General features: G+C 40.6%; 1 protein-coding gene across 1 annotated transcript in view; it reads right to left on the reverse strand.

Moving 5' to 3' along the window:
• Positions 1–265: 265 nt before the first annotated feature.
• Positions 266–22,781, reverse strand: part of LOC148040062 (bacterial hemolysin-like protein) — a 94,504-nt gene continuing 71,988 nt past the window's right edge. Inside the window, exons 9-10 of the mRNA XM_087696563.1 lie at positions 1,193–1,237; positions 266–1,059 (exon numbers count right to left, since the gene is read on the reverse strand). Coding sequence (XP_087552689.1) covers positions 886–1,059; positions 1,193–1,237 — 219 coding nt within the window. The 3' untranslated portion in view covers positions 266–885. The remainder of the gene's footprint in view (positions 1,060–1,192; positions 1,238–22,781) is intronic.

Here is a 22,781-nt window from a genome sequence, read left to right on the forward strand (position 1 = left end):
TCTTACTCTTCTTTTCTTTTTGGTGAAAATGATGTTCTCATCAAGTTATTATACAACGAACTGTATCACCAACATGGCTATTACCACAATAATTGTATGAATACTCAGATCACCAAAAGAAACATACTAGTAAAATGATTACTGTGACCATCTTCCAACAAGTGGGAAGCCTTGAAATAAAGATACAACATGATTGCAAGCTATCCAAGTCTTCCATAATGCCCAAAATGTAGCCTAATTAAGAAGAATACGACTGATCAGAATGTCACCTTGAACATCTGCCAAAGGCCAACAGTATTTCCCAAAATTGCCTAAACACTGCATGCATGTGTGCACAAGCATGCATGCACACACGCACGCATACACATATGCACATTGTCTTGCAAGATGCTTAGTTATGTATGCCATTGTGACCCAGGAATTAAAGTTAGTACAAAATTTTCCGGCCACAGAGTCCATGTCATGATGAAGCTGATGCTTTGAGTCAGTATGAAGGGAATCACAAGCAACCCAGGAAGCAAGTCTAGGCCTAACCCCTTCAAAGGCAGATGACAAATGGACAGTGATAGCCCACCATTAAAAGCCTTCTTCAATACTAGAGAAATTACAGGGTGGCAAAGCAGAAAAATAAAAGAAATCGCCAAAGATAGGACAAGAAAATCCCTTCATGGATGGTTATGTACGGTAGACTCAGGCCCTTGTTTTTACTAAGCATGGGAAATGCCTCGTTATTATCAAATAGTAATCTTTGTTTAAATGTATCCAAACCAATCTCCTGCACCAGGACTCCGGCAAGCAATTAACAAGGGATCAATCTGTAACATTGATTCATCAAAGTTGTCAATTACTCATGTACAACTCATTCTTTTTCATATATACTAACTTTTAAGAGCATCTGAAGCCTGCATGATTTGCCGACTCTTCCTGTGCAACAGCAAGATTTCTCCTGAAGCAAGCCAAAAATTCAACATTTCCTTCAGCCCCCTTCAATGGAGATTGGATCCATCCTTCACATGAAAAACCATGACCCTCAACCCCTGCTACCACAGTCTCAATGACCTGTTTTGAAGGGAAAAGTTACAAAGCCGTATACAACCAACAATTGTTTCTAAATGCTACATAGTAAAGCACAGATAGTGTACTATCAACCTAAATATCCCAATATCATGTGACAAAAAAACATCAAGTTCACCTCCTTGTGCACATTAGGGTCCCTAACAATGCCACCGCTACCAACCTGCATATACAAGTCACATGTCAACATGCAGCTAAATAGATTGCACTCTGCACCCTCAAAACATGTCTCTATTGAAATGTAGTTTTCTTGAAAATTCCAGTGGATGACTGGGAAAACAGAAAGCAGAAGAAGTTACTCAATCACAGTATTCATTACCTCAACTTCAATGAATCTGCCTAAAAGACATGAGAAAAGCTGGAACAACATTTTGGCATCAAATCAGCATTTGGGGGCCTTTATGTAGCATAATCTTTCATCCACCATTCAGCAGCTAGGCTAACTCAAAGTCGGAGGCCATGACATTGAAGTGGTCCTTTGTACTAGCATTGGGATGCTCCACAAGATTTCAGTATTTTGTTAATATTATGGTTCATAGTCAATTTCAATGGAAAAATAGAATCCTGATGGACAAAATGAGGGGGAAGGCCAGGCAGGGAACTGGGGATGTGTTTTTACAAAATTTTGAAATTAGGTGAAAGGAACTTCACTGTAACCAATATAAAAAAGTTAGGTCATAGTGAAAACAGCTGTATTTGAGAATCAGAAGAATCTGGAAACAAAGAGAAGTATTGCACCTATACCATTCACACTGACAGTTCGAGCACTACAGCAGTGCTGAGAAATCCAGTTCATGTATACCATTTACACTGACAGTTATTAGAGCACAGCAGTCCTGAAATCCAGTTTCATGCTCTAACAAGGCACATTGAGGTGCCTCACAACATTAGAGAAGGCTTAGTGCTGATGAGATCAACTCAATTATGAGCCTACTGTAGAAAATGTGGTAGATATGTTCACAAAGGCTCATTGCCAAGAAATTTCTTTTCTTTCACCATGCTTGGTCTTATTCCATTTTGGAGACTGAACTACCAACCCATATGTTCCTCTTGTAGCCACTCTGTTGTGAACGTGCTCTAACACACATGCATATGTTTTTTGTTTCGCCAAATGGTTGTCAATTTTCAAAACAATATTATGTTTTCTTTTCAAAGGTTCAACATTTTCTTTAAAATTATGACCTTATTTAAACAGGGACCTCTTAATAATTTTTTTCAATGAACAATGATCTTTTTTTTTTCAAAAGGGGAATCCTATTAATAACACCTCATAGCAAATCCCCTTGAGGTGAAATGCAAAGTAGAAGGAACCCTATAAAGGGTAGCTAAGTACATCACAAATACGATGGTTGTGTTAACAACCAATCGAGTAGGCTAAGGAGCAATACGAAAAGAGATGCCATAGTCTGGATCCGCAAGAAGGAATCTCTCCTTCTCCTCATCCTCTTAGAGCTTCCCTATGTCCTCTCCCATCTCCCACCGAGAGTGTGGATGATCTGTATCAAAATCCTCGAAAGAGCCTCTATTGTGGATACATCTTGAAGGTCTATAACATGGCTGCACCCTGCAGTCCAAATGCACCAAGCAATCATACTAGTAATCAGCTCCCATCTATTACAATGTCCTTGGGTCCACTGTGCCTACGAGCAATTTGGAGTGGGTATGTTGTCCAATGATGAGAAAAGAGACGGAAAAGAGAAACGCTCCCCTGAAAATCCTCATATCCACATGCTGAACCTCCGTCTATGACCCACACTACAGCCCTCCACACCCACTATCTTGGATCCCACTGTAATCTCTTAAGGGGCCTCCCCAGATAAGCCCAGTGTCTCGATCCATCTAGGAGGTAGATAGCTGGATCCAAATGAGTGTACCACTTCCTTTTGCAATCCACATGCTGAACCTCCGTCTATGACCCACACTACAGCCCTCCACACCCACTATCTTGGATCCCACTGTAATCTCTTAAGGGGCCTCCACAGATAAGCCCAGTGTCTCGATCCATCCAGGAGGTAGATAGCTGGACCCAAATGAGTGTACCACTTCCTTTTGCAATGCACCACTACTCCAATCCTCTTTCGAGAACATCTTGTGAACCACTTCCGGTCCAAGTCCCCGGTCCAAGTCCTCTCGCTGGAGGCCATCCTCTGCCATAAAAGTGAACATTCTCCAAAGAGGACTTGGATGTCCCCTTTGGAGAAGGGACCAACTCAGGTTTGAGAAGCGCTTGTGTTCGCTCTCTAGTCAGGAGGTACTCCCTTTGTCATGGCCTCAATCACAGCTCTAATGCCCCTGAGACCTTATAGTCTCTAGCTCTGAATCTCCTGTGCCAACTCCTGAAATGCTAGTTAGTCTCACTAAGGCAACAACTTGTGTAGAGAACCTGCCCCACAATAAGCCCTCTGTCCAAGAGTATGGCCTTACTCTGATCACAATTAGTGACTTAAGAGAAGAGGCTGCCTCCTCTTGTCTTCAACTGAAGTAGGTGGTAGCTGGTGGAGGCCACATGAAACAAATCTCTTAATGCAGAGATGCCATGGTCCTCCATGTTAAGTGTAACAAACTGAAGCATCCCTAACAGAAGTTTGTTCCAAGGCTCAGACCAGCATGGTTCTGCAGTCCATGCATGCCTCTGTTGTCTCCTAGCATACACCCTCTCAAATCTCCTCTCTACTAGCTCTAGTGCTGGATGCAAGGGGGAAGAGTCCGCACAGTATGCATCTGAGTCATCCATCTCCTCATCTCTTGATTAACCTCTATGTCCCCTGCTTGCTAGGTGTCAGGGACCTATGGAGGAATCAGCTCTGAGGGCTCAGTCTAATGATGAAAGGGTGCTGGAGACGTCAGCACAGCTGCAGCCCACAGCATCTCCTAGGGGGACTGCTGATACTGCCTCCTAAGGCACAGGGCTATGCCACCCATAGCAGCAAAGAAACATGCTTCCTTAGTTTAGAAAGCTGAAACTTTTAGAAACATAACAAAGATTTCTGAGAGTAAAAATGTGAGGTTATTTTTGAAGTGAAGCCCAACTTTCCGAAGATGTTGCACAATGTGGACTGTCAATGAGGGGGATAAGCATAGGATGGAGAACCCCACAGTGACGATGATGGTGATGATGATGATGAGCTTGAGTAGTGACTCATGAGGTCTTAGGATTTCGGATGAGAGACTTACTTTTTTGGCATTTTGTTTAGTTATTGGACTATGTCACTCTAGTAACTATTCTTGTCTCGAGACTCTAGTCTCATTTATGAGGTACTCATGATGCATTGTGCTTCATTTTGAATTTTGATACTTTGTCATCTTGTTTTAGAATGATAATAATGATGTTGCAGCTTGGCCCATTTCACATTGCACATGTTCACTTCGATTTTCTTTGTGTGATATGTATTGATGCCTAAGATTTGAATCATAGTATGGCTTGCTTGTCTAAAGACTAAACCTTGACATAAATCAATAATGGATGGCAAACATGTTATGCTCAATTGACTCTTATGTATTGTCACTTATGCTCAATCGACCCTTTTTTGTCCAAGAGAAAGTTCCACAAATATTTAAAGCCTCTTTCCCTAGCTTAAAGCTGTTTAAAATCCCTTACTAAAAAACCCTATGTTTCTTATTTTGCCCCCTCTAGAAAGAAACTTATGATACATGTTTCTAAACATTCTTTATGTTTCTAACTACTATGACACCACCTCCATTTGAGGGGCTGCTACTAATTGGGATTGTGGAATTTTTGACTGAGAGGTGGCCAAAGGAGTGTCTAGAGAGGTTGTAAGAGGCTCAAGTGGCACCAAAAGCGTTGTCAATCGAAGGTCTTTGACCACTCTCCGTTATCACTTTGCCCGTCTCTATTGCTCTAGGCCCCTCTTCCCCTATCTCCTCTATCATCTATATGTTCATGTTGTCATTGGAACTATCTGCCACAAGGACATGAAAGGTTATTCTTTTGCTTAGCATTGAATTAAAAGTTATCAAATGCGCAAATGTAACTTGCACATGTGAGGTGCAAGTTCATTATTTCACTGTATGGGAGCCAGGACCCCGGATATCAGTTGGTGCCAAAAGCAAAAGTTGTAATAAGTTATGTCTAATAGGTTCAAGGCAACACCTAGTGTTAGATTTTGGCCTAGACCAATTTATTGGCCACTAATGTCAATGGTGATTAGAGACTAATTAATTAATTAATGTTGGTCTAAGGGCTAATAACTACTCAAAGATACTCAAAAGACAAATTGACTTGGCCAATTTATTATTGGCTAGTGGAATTATTTTTCAAGGCACTTGAATAATTATAACTAGATAATGCTAAAAAATGGGATTAGAAGGCTAGTAGAAGTCTATTCCAACCATTGTGAGAGAGGAGGTTGCTAGAGAGCAAGGAGATATTGTTGATGTGATTTGCAGTCACAAGGGACCAATCCTACAATAGGTGACAACAGTTTGGAGACCCTCAAGTGCAAGTGATAGCAACCCAGGGTTTTACTGGTACAGGTGACAGCATGTAGGAGGAGGCAACAACCTTTCTGTTGGTCCTAATCTGTCCACTGACAACTTCCATGGGCTGTTTGAGCAAGGCAGCAGCAATTCAATCTTTCTCACAATAAAACTCGGAAATTTCTCTCTTCAGCATTCTCTCTCATCCTCTAGCCATCTCTCAAGCTATCTTAGCATTTCCCAACAGTTTGAGTCATCAAAGGAAGAGATTTCAATCTGTTGGGAATAAAGGCTCACAGTGCCTTTTACAGTGTTCGGGTGTCAACGCACCCTTACACTTTTTACTTTATATATATTATCAAAACCTAAAAAGTGGTACACTCGTCTTTGTACCGAACATCAAGTGTGTCGTGCTCACTCTCCTCTCTACTGCTCTCTACTCTGTGTGTGTGTTATTCGACGCGTTCACTCTCAGCTCACTTATTCCAATTCTGTCAAGCTCCATCAAACTGGTATCAGAGCACAAGGAGTGCACACTTCTCGAAGCTGGACAATAGGCACAGGCTAGTCAGGCAACCTCAAGTGAGAGGTGTCGGCATCAACAGTCAGTGTTCAGCAGGTGTAGGTCAGAGTCAACAGTCGACTACCTGAAGGAGGCAGTCAGACCAATGGGCAAGACTTCGACAATCGAGAGGCGTAATGGTGACCAAGCGGCACGAGACGAGCAGGCGAAGTCAGACGGTTCAGCGCAGGCGACAGGGGCTGCGAAAGGCTCCAACAGGACAGGCTGCGACGGGCAGCAATTGATGCAACAGGTCAGCCGTGACCAAATGGGACATGGGTCACGAATCTAAAGTCAAATCTGTCTTTTTTTTTAATATTTCAAATTTGTTCCTCTCCCACAACTGGGTGTTCGCGCACACACGCACAGTGTGCAAGCTTGACCTGAAAAATTAGGGCTTTTGTCGGATTTGGGGACTTTGATGCAAAACTGGACAATCTCCTCTCTACTGCTCTCTACTCTCTCTGTGTGTTATTCGACGCATTCACTCTGAACTCACTTATTCCAATTCTGTCAAGCTCCATCAAACTGGTATCAGAGCACAAGGAGTGCACACTTCTCGAAGCTGGAAGGCAGGCACAGGCTAGTCAGGCAACCTCAAGTGAGAGGTGTCAGCATCAGTAGTCAGTGTTCAGCATGTGCAGGTCAGAGTCAACAATCAACTACTTGAAGGAGGCAGTCGGACCAACGGACAAGACTTCGACAATAGAGAGGCATAATGAGTAGATGACCAAGCGACACGTGACGAGCAGGCAATGTCAGACAGTTAAACACAAGTGACGGGGGCTGCGAAAAGCTCAGACAGGACAGGTTGCGATGGGCTGCAACTGATGCGACAGGTCAGCCGTGACCAAATGGGCCATGGGTCACGAATCTAAAGTCAAATCTCTGTCTTTTTTTTTAATATTTCAAATTTGTTCCTCTCCCACAATTGGGTGTTTGCACACACACGCAGAGTGTGCAAGCTTGACCTGAAAAATTATAGGGCTTTTATTGGATTTGGGGACTTTGATGCAGGACTGGACAATCTGACTCAAAAATTGCAAAATTAGTGCACATTTTCCTGGGAAATTTTGGGGCTTTTCACATTTTAGTAAAAAAAAAATTAATTTCACTGAAATTTGTGCACACCGGACATGAGAAAATTAGGGATTTTGTAGAATTTCATCAATTTGTGCAAGAATTGCCTAATATATGCACTGGGGTACATGTATTGATGCAATCTGGACGGATTTCCTCTAAAAATTTGAGGCTTTTGATCAAAATTGTCAAATTTGTGCCCAGGAATGCCTTTCGAGCAGAAATTGCAGTGAAATTTTGGGGATTTCACATGTAGCTGGTGACTTGGTCTCTAAATGTGTCAGTAATTGCTTGAGGAGAGTAGCAAAAGACATCCTCTTAACTATGAAAATCTATTTGCAGATCTGAAATTTCTGCAATCTTGGGATTTTCTCACTGTTAATTGGTACTTTCATGTACCATGGTTACTTGTGTCACATTTGGGCCTACCTTTGGTGACTAGTTAGTCAATTTGGGACTACAAATAATGTCTGGAAACATGAAGAGTAGTAATCTTTTGCACATTAAGAAGCTTGAGGGTGCACATAATTTTGCAATTTGGCAAAAACAATGCTACAATGTCTTGGTGCAGAAGAAACATGTAAAGCCCATCAAAACAAAGGCCAGCAAACATGGAACAAGACGAGTGGGATGACTTGCACGAGCTTGCTCGCTCTATCATTGAGCTCTCAATGTCAAACAACTTGCTATTTAACATTGAGAAGCTGAATTCAACATATGCAATGTGGCAAAGACTTGAAGAATTGTATGCTCAAAAAAGTGCAGCCAACAAGGTTTATTGGCTGAAAAATTTAATGGACTTTCGCATGAAAGAAGGCACAGCCATGTTTGTACATTTGAACAAGTTTAACTTAATTTTCAGTCAACTGATTGCTTTGGATTTCCATATTGATGAAGAGTTCAAGGCTACTTTGTTGCTATGTACTTTGCCTGAAAGCTGGGATACTTTCAGAATAGCTTTGAGTAATTCCAATGCTCAGCGCTATACTTTGATGTGGAGAGTTCTTTGCTAATGGAAGAACTCAATAGGTAGAATAACTCAGCAAAAAAGTCTTCTAATGCATTACATACTAGAGGCAGATTTCAGTACAAGGGCAATTCTGACAATAGAACACGCAGCAAATCTCGTGGAAAAAATGTGGAGTGCCATCATTGTGGCAAAGAAGGGCACCACAAATGGGATTGTTTTCAATTGAAGAAAGAGAAAGGCAAAAACAAAAACACTAAAGCCAACAAGGCTGAAAACAAGGACAGCCACCTTTGAGTGCACATGCATTGATTGCAGATTTTGAGGATGATATGCACACTTGGAAGAGCAAAGTGAAAATAGAAGAGATTAATGTAGTCACTCATGATACTCACAGTGATGGTGATGTACTTCTTGCTTCTTATTTGAGTGCACATGCATTGATTGCAGATTTTGAGGATGATATGCACACTTGGATACTTGATTCAGGTGCGTCCTTTCACGTCACACCACATCATGAGTGGTTCACTGACTACAATGGCGGTGTACATGGCGTTGTCCACTTGGGGGATAACTATGCATGTAAAATTGTAGGCATTGGCAGTGTGAAACTGGAATTTTAGCATGGCTCCGTGTTTGTTTTGCATAATGTGAGACATGTACCTCAACTCAAGAAGAGCTTGATAAGCACAAGGCAACTAGATGATAAAGGCTATCACACCACCGTTAGGGATAGTAAATGGAAAATCTATAAGGGCTCTCGCATTGTTGCAAAGGGATCCAAAAGTGACACCTTGTATGATTTGCATGAATCTAGTGCGCGTGACCATGTAGTCGCCATAACTGAGCAGCCAAGTGTTTCTTTGTGGCAGAGCTGGTTGGGATAAATGAGTCAATCTGGAATGAAAGTACTCTCTTGTTTGGGTTATTTACCGTCTTTGAGATATGCTGATTTTGAACAGTGCGATCATTGTATTTATGGTAAACATGCTCAAACGTCACACAAAAAATCTCTTTCTCTAAAGTCTCCACCCTTAGAGTTGGTACATTTAGATGTATGTTAAATGCCAAGATTATCTTTAGGGGGGAGAAAGTATTTAATTACCTTTGTTGATGATGCCACACGCAAAGTATGGGTTTATCCAATCCGTCGCAAAGACAAAACCTTTGGATAAATTTAAAAAATTCCTAGCACTCGCTGAAAATCAAACCAACAAGACATTAAAATGCCTTTACTCTGATAATGGTGGGAAATATGTGTTCAAAGCCTTTCAAAACATTTTTGAAAGAAAAGAGATTAAAAGGGAGCTCACTGCCCCTCATAATCTGCCCCAAAATGGTGTTACAGAGCGTATGAATAGGACCATTCAAGACAAGGTCCGTACAATGTTGTCACATGCTACTTTACCCCATGGATTTTGGGCAGAGGTTGTTATGACAACCATACACTTAATTAATCAATTACCAAATAGGTCTTGAAGGGGGGGGGAGGGAGGGGGGGGGGTTGGGAGGTCCCTCAAGATGAGTGGTCGGGCAAGCCACCTTTGTATGCTCACTTGAGAGTATTTGGCTGCGAGGCATTTGCGCACATTCACAAGAAAGAATGCAACAAACTTGAGCCAAAGTCCTGTGAATGTATTTTCCTAAGATATGGTGATGAAGGTGAGATGGGGTATCGATTATGGAATCCCGAGAAAAGAAAAGTAGTATGCAGCAATGATGTTATCTTCTAGGAAGATTGCATGCACAAACAGCCCAAAAGAACACAGGAGGTCAGAGGGTTGTATTCCGAGAGGATATACCAATAGGACAGCAAAGAATGCATGTTAGACAGCAGAAAATACCTGCTGTAAATGTCCCTAAAAATGCAAGGAATGATTATGTTGAACCTGCAAAACAACAAGCTGTTAATGCAGATTTGCAGACTGAACAGCCAGCAAATCTTGACCACTAGGTCCGTAGGTCGACCAGAGTGCAAAAACATCCAGATAGATTTGTTCTTGGTGTAAACCATGTGGCTGATTATGTCATGTTAAAAGATTGTGGTGAACCGTCATGCTTCCAGGAAGCAATGGACAGACAGGATAGTAAGAAATGGCACAAAGCAATGCTATCAGAGATGGAATCCCTCGTGAAGAATGGCACTTGGGATCTGGTACATTTGCCAAAAGGACAAAAAGTGCTATCCTACAAATGGGTTTACAAAATGAAAGTCACTTCTGGTTCTTTGCCAAAGTACAAGGCACGCTTGGTTGCTAAAGGGTACCAGCAAGAACATGGAATTGATTTTGATAAAATCTTTTCTCCTGTAGTCAAAATGACTACTTTGCGAACCATCTTGGGCTTGGTTGCATCTGAAGACATGAAACTCATACAAATGGATATAAAAACCACCTTCTTACATGGTGATCTGCATGAGGAGATCTATATGCAGCACCCTGAAGGTTTTACTGCAAAGGGAAAAGAGCACATGATATGTAAACTCCACAAGAGTTTGTATGGGCTAAAGCAGGCACCACGAGAATGGAATCATAAATTTGATACATTTATGCAATCTCAGGGATTTCATCGCTCTCAAAGTTCATCACTGCTTATACACCAAGAAGGCAGCAGATGGCAGCCTTATTCTCTTGGTTTTGCATGTGGATGACATGCTAATTGCACGCAAGGATGTTCATGCCTTAGACTCCTTGAAGCAGACTTTACACAATAGCTTTGATATAAAAGATCTTCGCGAGGCTAATCACATTCTTGGCATGCATATACTCAAAGACACATCAAAGAGTCTTCTTTATCTGTCACAGCAAGAGTATGCCACGGAAGTTCTACAGCGTTTCAATATGGAGAGGGGGAAAGCCATCAGTATACCATTGCCTCCATATAGGAAACTTAGTGCAGATGACAGCCTAACATCAGATGATGGAAAGGCTGAGACGGCCAAGCTACCCTATGCTTCAGATGCTGGTAGCTTGATGTATGCTATGATTGCTACACGTCCTCACATTGCATTTGCAGTGGGAGAGATAGTAGATACATGGCATATCCTAGCAAAAAGCATTGAGAAGCAATGAAGCGTATCATGAGATACCTTAAGGGCACAAAGGATTTGTGTATCTGTTTTGGTAAGTGGAAGTCATATGTTGTTGGTTTCACGAATGTAGACTATGCTGGTCATCCTGACTGCACGAAGTCTACTTCAGGATATGTGTTCATGTTCACACAAGGAGCAATCTCTTGGATATCTAGGCTACAAAAGTGTGTTGCATTGTCTACTACAAAGGTAGAATATGTGGCTGCCACTGAGGCATGCAAAGAGGCTTTATGGCTTTCGCGTTTGGTGAGAGAGCCTGGTATTACAAAGGTTCCTTTCCTCCACTATGACAGTCAAAGTGCTATCATGCTAGCATAGAATCCTATCTTTCACGCAAAGACAAAGCACATACAGGTGAAGTATCACTTTATCAGGGATGTACTTGACACCAAAGGCATTGAGCTTGTCAAGGTATACACATATGATAACCCTACAGACCTTCTCACGAAGGGTCTTCCAGCCGAGTGGTTTCCTCGTTTCCACCAGATGATGGGGGTTGGATAGTATATATGTCCTTCAGCTTTGTACATACATAGACTTAGCTTATTCTTTTCTCTACCTTCAAGTATGTTGCCTTTAGGTGGGAGGTTGTTGGGAATAAAGGCTCATTGTGCCTTTTTTAGTGTTCGGGTAACACACCCTTATACTTTTGTACTTTATATATATTATCAAAACCTAAAAAGTGATACACTCATCTTTGTACCGAACATCAAGTGTGTCGTGCTCACTCTCCTCTCTACTGCTCTCTACTCTGTGTTATCCAACGCATTCACTCTCAGCTCACTTATTCAAGCTCCGTCAGGCTCCATCACAATCAATCTCTATTGTAAACCCTACAACAGAAATTAGGGTTTTAACAGCCACCTCAAGTTGCATGCTCAAAATTAAGAGTCTAGCACTTGAATTCCAACATCTGAAATTAAGGAATTTTAGGGAGATTCAAGAGGCTAGCATATATCAAATTTAGGGCTTAATAGCAAGAGGCACTTGGATTAGCAGAGTAGATGAGAGAATCTCAGTTATACTCCATCCATTTGCAATAAAAGCTAAAGAAATACCACAAGGTGCACTAGTTTTGGTGCCAATAGGCTATCCAATGTCCAAGATTAAAGTAGTTAAGTGTGCATTTCAGTTTATGTGATTTATTTACTTATTGTAATTAGTGCTTAATCAAATTATTTACCACCCTATCCAAGGACGAAGACTGGTTTCACTACCTTCTCCTCTATCTAGCATTGCCACCATCTCTGGTACTCTACCTCACTTCTTCAAAGTCACAGTCTACCACCTCTCTCATCCCCAAGGGTGCAAGCTATTGTTGTTTGATGGGGCATTCTACTACTGGATATTCAATCATCAACCATCTTGCACGCAAAGCACTAACTAGGGAGTCTTATATATGAGACCCGGCTACATACAAAAGCCGCCATGGGTGGAGAGAATCTTGATGGTCTGAGGGATAATATGTAGAGACTTTGTGGTCACCACCCTAAGCACTAACTAGGGAGTCTTATATATGAGACCCGGCTACATACAAAAGCCGCCATGGGTGGAGAGAATCTTGATGGTCTGAGGGATAATATGTAGAGACTTTGTGGTCACCACCCTAACACATGGTTAACAATGTGGGCGTCTCGAAGACTGTAACAACAAAAGTCATGTCTATATCACATGGTCAAAGGCACTACCGATCGAAGACACGTATGGAGTGAAGTACTCATCAAGGCCTAGAAACAAAATAGTATTGTTGGTGCCATCCCCAAGTAATTAATCTTGATCCTCGGCTTGTCTGTCAAAGTGTGCCATTGAAGACGTAATGTCAAGTGGATTGTTTTGAGTGCTACCTCCATCTACTTGGGTGAGTTGAGCTAGAGTCTAAAACACCCCTTTCCCATGGATACCACTCAAGTAACCCTGGCTAGGATGCCAACAATAGCCACCTAAATGGTGTCCTTGAAGATGTGAATGAAGAGGCAGTCTCCAACCTGTTCACAAACTAGAGAAGACGCCTCTAGGGTTGTTACTCTATCTCTAAGAGAAAATGTTTGGACTAAGGAAAATCGATAGCAAGGCACTGGTCGTAGATGTGCATAGGGCTTCATTGGAGCCTCTAGTAGTGATCATGGACCAACTGCAACCTCATGTGACTCGCTAACTCCATGTAGTTGTGGTACTAATGTTTCTTGATTAAGTGGTTTTGAGCTCTGCCATGATGATCAGTCACATTAAGAAAACAACTGTACAAGAAAAGAACAGATGAAGCGGCTTGGATAAGATTGGCCTCGAAACTGGCACCCCTTGCGATATTTGTTTATCTTGAATTGCAATTTGGATGGAATACAATGAGATTCCTTGAATCTCCTTCACTCTCCAATTTGCCCGTTGGTTTGCTGGGGATTGGCCTTAAATTGTACTCTTTGGTTAAGAAATTCAGCCCTAAGTGTTTGCTGGCTAAATAGCCACTTAAATCTCCTGAAATTGCCCCAATTTCAATGACTGAAATTCAAATCTCTAGGCCTTAAATTCCTCAGCACGCTTCTCGAGGTGGTTGTTAAATCCTAATTTTTGCTATAGATTAGTATTTGCAGCAGAGATTAGTCGAAATCTCCACCTCCAATGGCTGATTTTACTAGAAATTGCTAAGGAAATATGAGAATAGGCCAAAGGATAAAAGAGAATTTTGAGGAGAGAAAATTCAAGCTTCTATCACGAGAAAATGGAAGAAATCAAGTGTTGCCCTATCTAGACAGCCATAAAAGCTATCTCCACTGATGGAACACCTTGAATATAATGTTGCTTGGCTAAAACAACCCTCAAATTGCTGTCACCTACTCCCTTTTGGGCATGCCACCAGCTCTTGGAGGGTCTCCTATTGGCTAGAAAAGGCTTGTCAATTGTTACAGGAGCAGCCTTCTCTTTCTCTCTCTCTCTCTCTCTATGCTTGCACAAGGTCGAAATGAAGCCCTCTCTTTCTCTCTCTGCCTCAAGAATGTTTTTTCCGGCAAGTTTTGCCAAGTGCCAGCATTCTAATCCCATTTTCCAATATTATTCAACATATTAAATTATTTTTCAGAATATTGAATTTAAAAATATATTTAATAATTATTTTAGTGCCCATAAAAATAATTCCACCAACCAATAATTAAATTCCCTAAGTAGTTATTAACCCTTAGACCAGCATTAATTAATTAACTAATGCTTAGTCTCTAATGTTACCACTGGCATTAGTGGCTAGTAAATTCGTCAAGTTTAACACTAGGTACCACCTAGTGCCTCTCAAACATAACTTATTACAACTTTTTCCTTTGGCACCAACTAATATCTCAAGGTTCTAGGTCTTGCATGATGAAATAATTAACGTGCCCTTCACATGTGCAAGTCACCTTTGCACATTTGATTAACTTTCAATCAAATGCTAATCAACAAACCAACTATAGTGACTAGTACACAGAATGGTAACCTCATGGCAGACATACTATCAACATAGTACCCTGGATACGTACTGAATATATCCGACATCCACTATACACAAGAGCTATCCATAACTAGAAGAGTGAAAGTGATGCCACCTCCTTGAGCATCAAGCAATGCCCTGGACCCCTGCTCTACTGAACTTAATTCAACCCAATCCAAAACCCGCTTTAACTGATAAGTCTCCACATAGGGCTACAACAACTGAGAATGATCTGCCAAGTCATACTCTTCCATCCACTTAGCATCCATTGGTGAATAGTTCTAAAACTTTACCAAATTCCTTTTGGAAACTTTAACTCTCACATTTCTCTCTTTATGTGCCAAAATTTTCTTAGGTACCAAAATCTCATCTAGCTCCTCAACCTCTAGCTAAATTTCAGCACATACATCCTCAAGCACATCACCATGAAAGACATCAACAAGCTCACATGAAAGGCAATGTGTACCTGCCAATGTTGAGGTAGTTTCAGCCTATAAGCAACATTGTTGATCCTCTTTCACACCTAAAAGCCCTATATATTCTCATACTCAACTTTGGATACAACCTCTCTCTACCTTTCATATTTTTCAGGCTTGCCTTTTCAAAACATAACAATACATAATCACCCTTTGTAAGCTGTAAAGCACATCTATGGCAATTAGTTGCCGTCTTTTGTCTCTCTTGAGACCTCTAAAGAGCATACTTAATCTTTGTATAGGTTGCATCTGTCACAAGGATGTGAAATTTTAAGATGCTTTAATCTTGCTGATAACATTTGATTAACTTATTAATCAAAGGTGCAAGGTTGTTTAGCACATGTGATACACATGGCAGTTATTTCATGGTAACAAGCCAAGGACCCCAAGGATGTAGTGGGTGTCAAAGGAAAAAGTTGTCATAAGTTATACTTAGCAAGTACTACGTGGTACCCGATGTGAGTTTTTGGCCTAGACCAATTTATTGGCCACTAATGTCAATGGTGACATTAGAGACTAGGCATTAATTAATTAATTAATTAATGTCAGTCTAAGGGGCAATAACTGCTCAAGGATACTTAAAAGACAAATTGGCCTAGCCAATTTACTTATTGGCTAGTGAAATTAATTTTTTGAGCACTAGAATAATTATTAAATTACTTTTCAAAATTAATATTTAAAAATTAATTTAATAACTTGGATAATGCTAAAAAATGAGATTAAAAGGCTGCCACTTAGCAAAACTTGCCCATGTAAGTGGAAAAAACGTTTTTAGGGGCTGGTGGAAGTCTATTCTAGCATTGTGAGAGAGGAGGAGACTGTTAGACAACAAGGAGAGACTAGTTATACAATTTGCAACCACCAGGGATCAATCCTATAGCACATGATAGCAATTTGGAGCCCTCAAGAAGTAGGTGATAGTAGCCCAAGGTCCTTTTGATGTAGATGACAGCATATAGGAGCGAGCAGCAATCTTTGTGGTGGTCTTAAGTTCTAGGTCACAGCTTCCATCGTTGTTTGAGCAGGGCAGCAGTAGCTTTTGGGTATTTCTCACAGTGAAACTCTAAATTTTCTCTCTCCACAGCATTCTCTCGCATTCCCCAACTATGTTTCAAGTTATCTCAGCATTTTTCAGTATTTTGAGCCATCCGAGGAAAAGATTTTAGTCAATCTCTACTATAAACCCTAATTCATAGCAGAAATTAGGGTTTTGACGGCCGCATCGAGATACGTGCTCAAAATTAAGGGCCCAAAACTTGAATTTCAACACCTAAAATTAGGAAATTTCATGGAGATTCAAGAGGCTAACCAACCAATATCAAATTTGGGGCTAAATTTGTCTTTCAAGAAGCAAGGTAAAGGCCAATTCCCAAGCAAACCAAGGGGCAAATTGGTTTGGAAGCTTACTAGTCAGTTTTGACAGCAAGAGGCACTTGGATTAGCAGGGGAGATCAAAGAATCTTAGTTGTACTCCTTCCATTAGCAATATAAGATAAAGGAATACCACAAGGGAAGCCAATTTGGAGCCAACCGAGTGTCCAATGTTCAATATTAAAGTGGTAAAGCGTGCATTTTCAGTTTATGTGAATTTTGTGCTTGTTGTAATTAGTACTTAATCAGGTTATTTACCACTCTATCTGAGGAGAAAGACTGGTTACATGGTTCCATCGCTAGGATACTATCAATTCCCTTGACTTGGTGGACCTGAGACATCTGATTGAAGGTCAGACGCTTTGTTCTAATGCTGACATTGTATTCAAATGAGCATTGCAATAAGAATGTATTCAGATAGTGAGATGGGATCAAGCAAGGATGATACCTCTCAATCTGAAAATTCACAAAAGTGTTGGGAAAAATGCAATGTCTGATCTTGGGCAAGGCATGCAACATGGACAGCAAGCTGATAATGTTGGTAATGTGAGTCCTTCTAGGCCTTTAGAAGTTGACGATCAACAAGAGAGAGGAATTTAATGACCGGTTTGGGAATGGCTGGACACTTCCATTCGGGGCAGACTCGGGAAAACCTAGATCGCAAACCCTGTGTCATTCCCTGCGAGTGCCAGGCAAAGCCTTCTAGACACTCCTCCCGATGGGCTGCTAAGACGTGTTCCGCAAGCGGACAAGCAGGCACGTTACAGTTGGTATCAGAGCGAACCAACAGGATCTAAGATTTACAAAGGAACTTAATGGAGGAAAGTAAAGGGAATAAGGGGACAGCCAAGGGAAGGTGAGTGGAATAGAGCAGTGTTTTCTGTTGAAAACATTTCCTGACTCACTTATGGATGTTGGGTTGCAGAGTCACGAAGCATGGAACAAATTCTTGGTGTTCCAGGTTATGTTTATGGCTGCAATGCGTGCTTCGGATTATCAACAAAGGCTAGGCATGATGAATATTCTGGACCGGATCTATAATCCTTCACCTCTGTATGCGGAACAGAGATGGACGGGAGAATCAGGAATATATTATATAGCAACCCACCGACTCGCGTATCTTCATACCAACTTGAAGAGAATCAAGTGGATGGAGGATTTAAAGATCGTGAAAGAGCAACTAAAATGTTTATGCAATCGGCAAATGATCCTCAGTTTATGCGCTTTTTGAATCCTTAAAGGAGGGAAACAAAGACAATAAGAGGAAATCGTCTTCAAGAGCTTCGAAATAGGAAGATGCACCAAAGGCAGAGACAATACAACAACGTGATGTTCCAAGCGTGGATAGTGAACATAAGCAAATGATGCCAGTGGAGCAATCGATGCATATCCAAGGTCAACTTGGAAGTGCCAATCCAATGCTTTTTGGCTAGTAGGGCATGCATTAAATGATGGGGCAACCAATGGCCATGATACTTTGGTGGTGACACTAGTTTCTATGCTATGGTGGGCTTGGAACCACATATAGGGACGTATAGCACAACTCCTTACGGTATTAAGCAACCAATGCGTGGTGTGCAAAGCCTAGTGTATCCGAGTATGGTTGGTAATATGCATAACCCCATGTATAACAATATTGTCATGATACTTGGGCACAAAGTGGCAAGTTTGGCAATGCATATATGCAATCCATTGTGTTTGGGACTCATGATGCTAAATGTTGGTCATGCAAATGCTCCGTATAGTGTTAGTTATGAGGAAAAATGCAACTAGTGATGCATGCAATGTATGGGAAAATGTATCTTGGTATAGCTGGTAGTATGCGAATTCCCATACACAGTTACATTGCAATGGTCCAAAGTATGCAAACAAGAATGTTTCCTAATGCATTTGGTGCTCCTAGCATGTTAGATATACATGAGGGGCTAGTCATGTGGATGCAATGTTGCACATTTGTTAAGTTGGAATTGCAGCAATGTGAAAGTATAAAGCATCGCAATGCTTAAGGAGAAGAAAGGTCTACAACCTAGTGGAAGCTTGAGGTAAATAAAGTTAAGAGGTAAAGTTTTTATATGCTTCTTAGTGAAGTTTCAGCATTATCTCACCAATAGATGCAAAGTGAATGGAAGAGGATGACTTGGTAGACCATCCTCAATTGTTGCAACTTTACCGAGATGCATTTCAACTAGAGCCAACTTTAGCTTGGTCAAGTTCAGTAAAGCAAGGGTCCAGAGCATTGCCTGATGCTCAAGGGGAAGGTAGCACTTCCACTCCACCATTTGCAAACAGCTCTCATATATAGTAGATCTCGGATGCATTCAATATGCATCCAAGGTATTATGCTGACAATATGTCTGCCATGAGGTCACTACTCAGTGTACTAGTCAATGTGAGATATATACATATGAGTATGAGTTTCACCCGGGCACTAAAACTATACTTTTGCATCAGCTTATGATCAGTTTGGCATGAATTTTGCCTCAATTTTGAGACAAATTCTGATCAGTTTCAGCTTAGTTTGAGAACCATTTATGGTCACTTTTGGGATCAGTTTTTGCATTGATTGTTGATCAGTTTTCACAATGAGTTTGTGATCAGTTTGGGGTCACATTTACAGCAGTTTATGATCAATTATCAGATCACCAAGTGATCAGTTTATGATCAGATTATGCTCAGTCTTCAATGGTTTACAGCTGGTTTCATGGACAACAGCATGTTAGTAAATGCCATTGATAGTTTCAGCCATGGTTTATGTTGAATTGATGCTTTTCTATGGTTGATAGTCAAAACAGTTGAGAAACATGAGTATGGATGTATCCAATGAGTTTCTAGCAACAGTTCTAGATTGATTTTCAGTTTTATGTTATGTATATGTTGGCTGAAAATTTTCCATAGGTTTGGGGCATGTAGCATGGTTGGACAACAATGCCCAATGTTGTGACTATGATGCCTTATGGAAATTCCACTGCACTATGCTTTTCCTTTGGCACAATGCAATGTAATGAAGGATGATTGCAGGGATTTCAAGGGGGAGGTCTGCCATGGGGATGTGAAATTTTAAGATGCTTTAATCTTGCTGATAACATTTGATTAACTTATTAATCAAATATGCAAGATTGTTTAGCACATGTAATACACATGGCAGTTATTTCATGGTAACAGCCAAGGGCCCCAAGGATGTAGTGGGTGTCTGTCACGAGGATGTGAAAATTTGATACTTTGCTTAAGTTTAATTGACATTTGATTAAAGGATTAATCAAATGTGCAATTAAAATATGCACATGTGAGGTGCAAGCTACTTTTTTACAATTGAAGGCCCAAGGACCCTGTGAAAAAGATGGGTGTCAAAGGCAAAAGTTGTAACAAGTTACACTTATTAGATTCTAGGTGAATTTTGGTGTCAGTTTGTCCCTAGGACCATTAATTGGCCATTAAGTGTCAATGGTGACACTAGGAACTAGGCATTAATTAATGGATTAATGCTTGTCCAAGGGTCAATTAATGCATGGGACCACTTTGGGTTGCAAATGGCCTAGCCAATTAATTTTTGGATGGGCAAGGTCAATTTTTTGGGCATGGATTAAGGGCTGAATTAATTTTCAGAATTAATTAATTCTAAAAATTAATTAAATGGCTAGAAATTGTTGAAAATGGATTAAGAAAGCTGCCACTTGGTAAAACTTTCCCGCAAAACTTTCCCATGCAAGTAAGGGAAAGGCTAAATAGGGCTGAAAGGAGAGGGAAATCTCGTTTTTTCATTTTGGAGCTGTTGGAAAGAGCTGTTGGACTGTTGCTACCAGCTTTTGGGGCCATTTCCCAACCATTGGAGACCATTTTGGTGATGGAGATTGCATATTCTTGACCTTGGGAAGCTGGCAATTGCTGTTGATGCACTTTCTCCTGGAGATCACAGTCTCTGATGCTCCTATTGTTGTTGGTGCATCCGTTTGGGGATGGTACAGCAGGGCAGCAGCTGATTTTGATTAGTTCTTCGTGACAAATCTCAGAATTTTCTCTCTCTACAGCATTCTCTCACCTCCTTCAGTCTATGCTCAGCCATTCTTAGCAATTCTTAGCCATTCGAAGAAGATCTCATACATTTTTGGTGGGTTAATGTGTAATTTCTGCAATAAACCCTAATTTACAACAGAAATTAGGGTTTAGCAGCCACCTTGGGATTCGTGCCAGAGATTGAAGGCTCAAGGGACTGAAATCAGCAACTGATAATTGAAGATTCTCGAGAGATTTCAAAAGCCAACCCATACCGAATTGATTTGGGGCAGCATTTGGCCAGCCAAGGGTCAAATTGGAGAAGAAGTCCTGGGTGAATCAAGGAGCAAATGACCCAAAAGGCTTGATGGTCATTTATGACAGCAAGAGCAATTGGTTAGCAGGAGGAGATTGAAGAATCTTGAGTTGTACTCCTTCCAATTGAATGAAAGCTAACGAAATACCGCAAGGGGCACCAATTTTGGGGCCAACAGGGTGTCCACTGTGCAAGTTTATGAAGGTAAAGTGAGCACTTCAGCTTATGTTCATTTGTTGATTACTGTAATTAAGTGCTTAATCAAGTTAAACCACCCTATCCGAGAGGATAGGCTGATTACAGAGTCAAAGGCAAAAGTTGTAATAAGTTATACCTGACAAGTACTAGGTGGTACCCGATGTGAGTTTTTGGCCTAGACCAATTTATTGGCCACTAATGTCAGTGGTGATATTAGAGACTAGGCATTAATGAATTAATTAATGCCAGTTTAAGGGTCAATAACTGCTCAAGGATACTTGAAAGACAAATTGGCCTAGCCAATTTAATTATTGGCTAGTAAAATTAATTTTTTGAGCACTAGAATAATCATTGAATTAATTTTCAAAATTAATATTCTGAAAATTTATTTAATAAGCTGGATAATGCTAAAAAATGGGATTATAAGGCTGTCACTTTACAAACTTGCCCATGCAAGTGGAAAAAACGTTTTTAGGGGCTAATGAAAGTCTATCTTAGCATTGTGCGAGAGAAGGAGACTGTCAGACAACAAGGAGAGACTTTTTACTAGACTTAACCTGTACATCACAACTTCCATGGCTGTTTGAGCAAGGTAGCAGTAGCTTTTCAATGTTTCTCACAACGAAACTTTGAAATTTCTCTCTCCATAGCATTCTCTCTCATTCCATAGCCATTTCTCAAGTTATCTCAACATTTTTCATTAGTTGGACCCATTCGAGGAAGAGATTTCAATCAATCTCTGCTACAAGCCCTAATTTAGGGTAGAAATTAAGGTTTTGACAGCCACATTAGGATGCATGGTCAGAATTGAGGGCCCTGAACTTGAATTTCAACAACTAAAATTAGGAAATTTCATGAAGATTCAAGAGGCCAACCAACCAATATTAAATTTGGGGTTGAATTTATCTTTCAAAGAGTAAGGTAAAGGCCAATTTCCAAGCAAACCAAGGGGCAAATTGGTTTGGAGGCTTGCATGTCAGTTTTAACAACAAGAGATACTTGGATTAGCGGAGGAGATCAAAGGTTTTCACTTATACTCCTTCCAATTGCAATGTAAAATAAATAAACACTGCAAGGGCGCCAATTTGGGGCTAGCCGAGTGTTCAATATCTAAGATTAAAGTGGTAAAGTGTACATTTTCAGTTTATGTGAATTTTACGCTTGTAACTAGTACTTAATCAGGTTATTTACCACTCTATCCGAGGACGAAGGCTAGTTTCAACATCCGTATTTTCTACACATCGATCAATCTCAAAGATCTTGTCCTTTGTTTGCAAAATAGAAGGCACTTTCTTACCACCTTCCACAATCTCAAATGGGGCTTTGCCAATGGAACTATGCACTGTATTATTGTTTGCAAACTCTACCAAAGGCAACTACTACTCCTATAACTACTCAATATCATGTCTCAAAGAAGGCCGATAAAAGAAATGCTCCATTGCTCTATCTATAGCATCAATGCCTCTATGCCTTGCATAAGGAGGAGGTGACTCTCAATGATCACCCTAGGTCTCAACTGCTTTGTAACACAGTTATCTATATATAATCATAAAACCATCTCTAAGCACAAAGTGCTCATGCCTCTAGCCATTGCAAAGCTAATCATATACATTCCTAAAATCCGAATAAGCAGTATATTGATCTTTCATGGCATCCTAAAACTTTATATTATATTGCTCCACATCCTTACATTACATTACATCAAGCTTATTCCAAGTTGTCATGATGTCCACCTCAAATATACTAGTCAACCAATTCAGTGCAA

Source organism: Lygodium microphyllum, chromosome 2 (genome assembly GCF_053477565.2).
Source record: "Lygodium microphyllum isolate KBCC chromosome 2, Lygodium_microphyllum_v1.1.10, whole genome shotgun sequence".
Taxonomy (NCBI): Eukaryota; Viridiplantae; Streptophyta; class Polypodiopsida; order Schizaeales; family Lygodiaceae; genus Lygodium; species Lygodium microphyllum.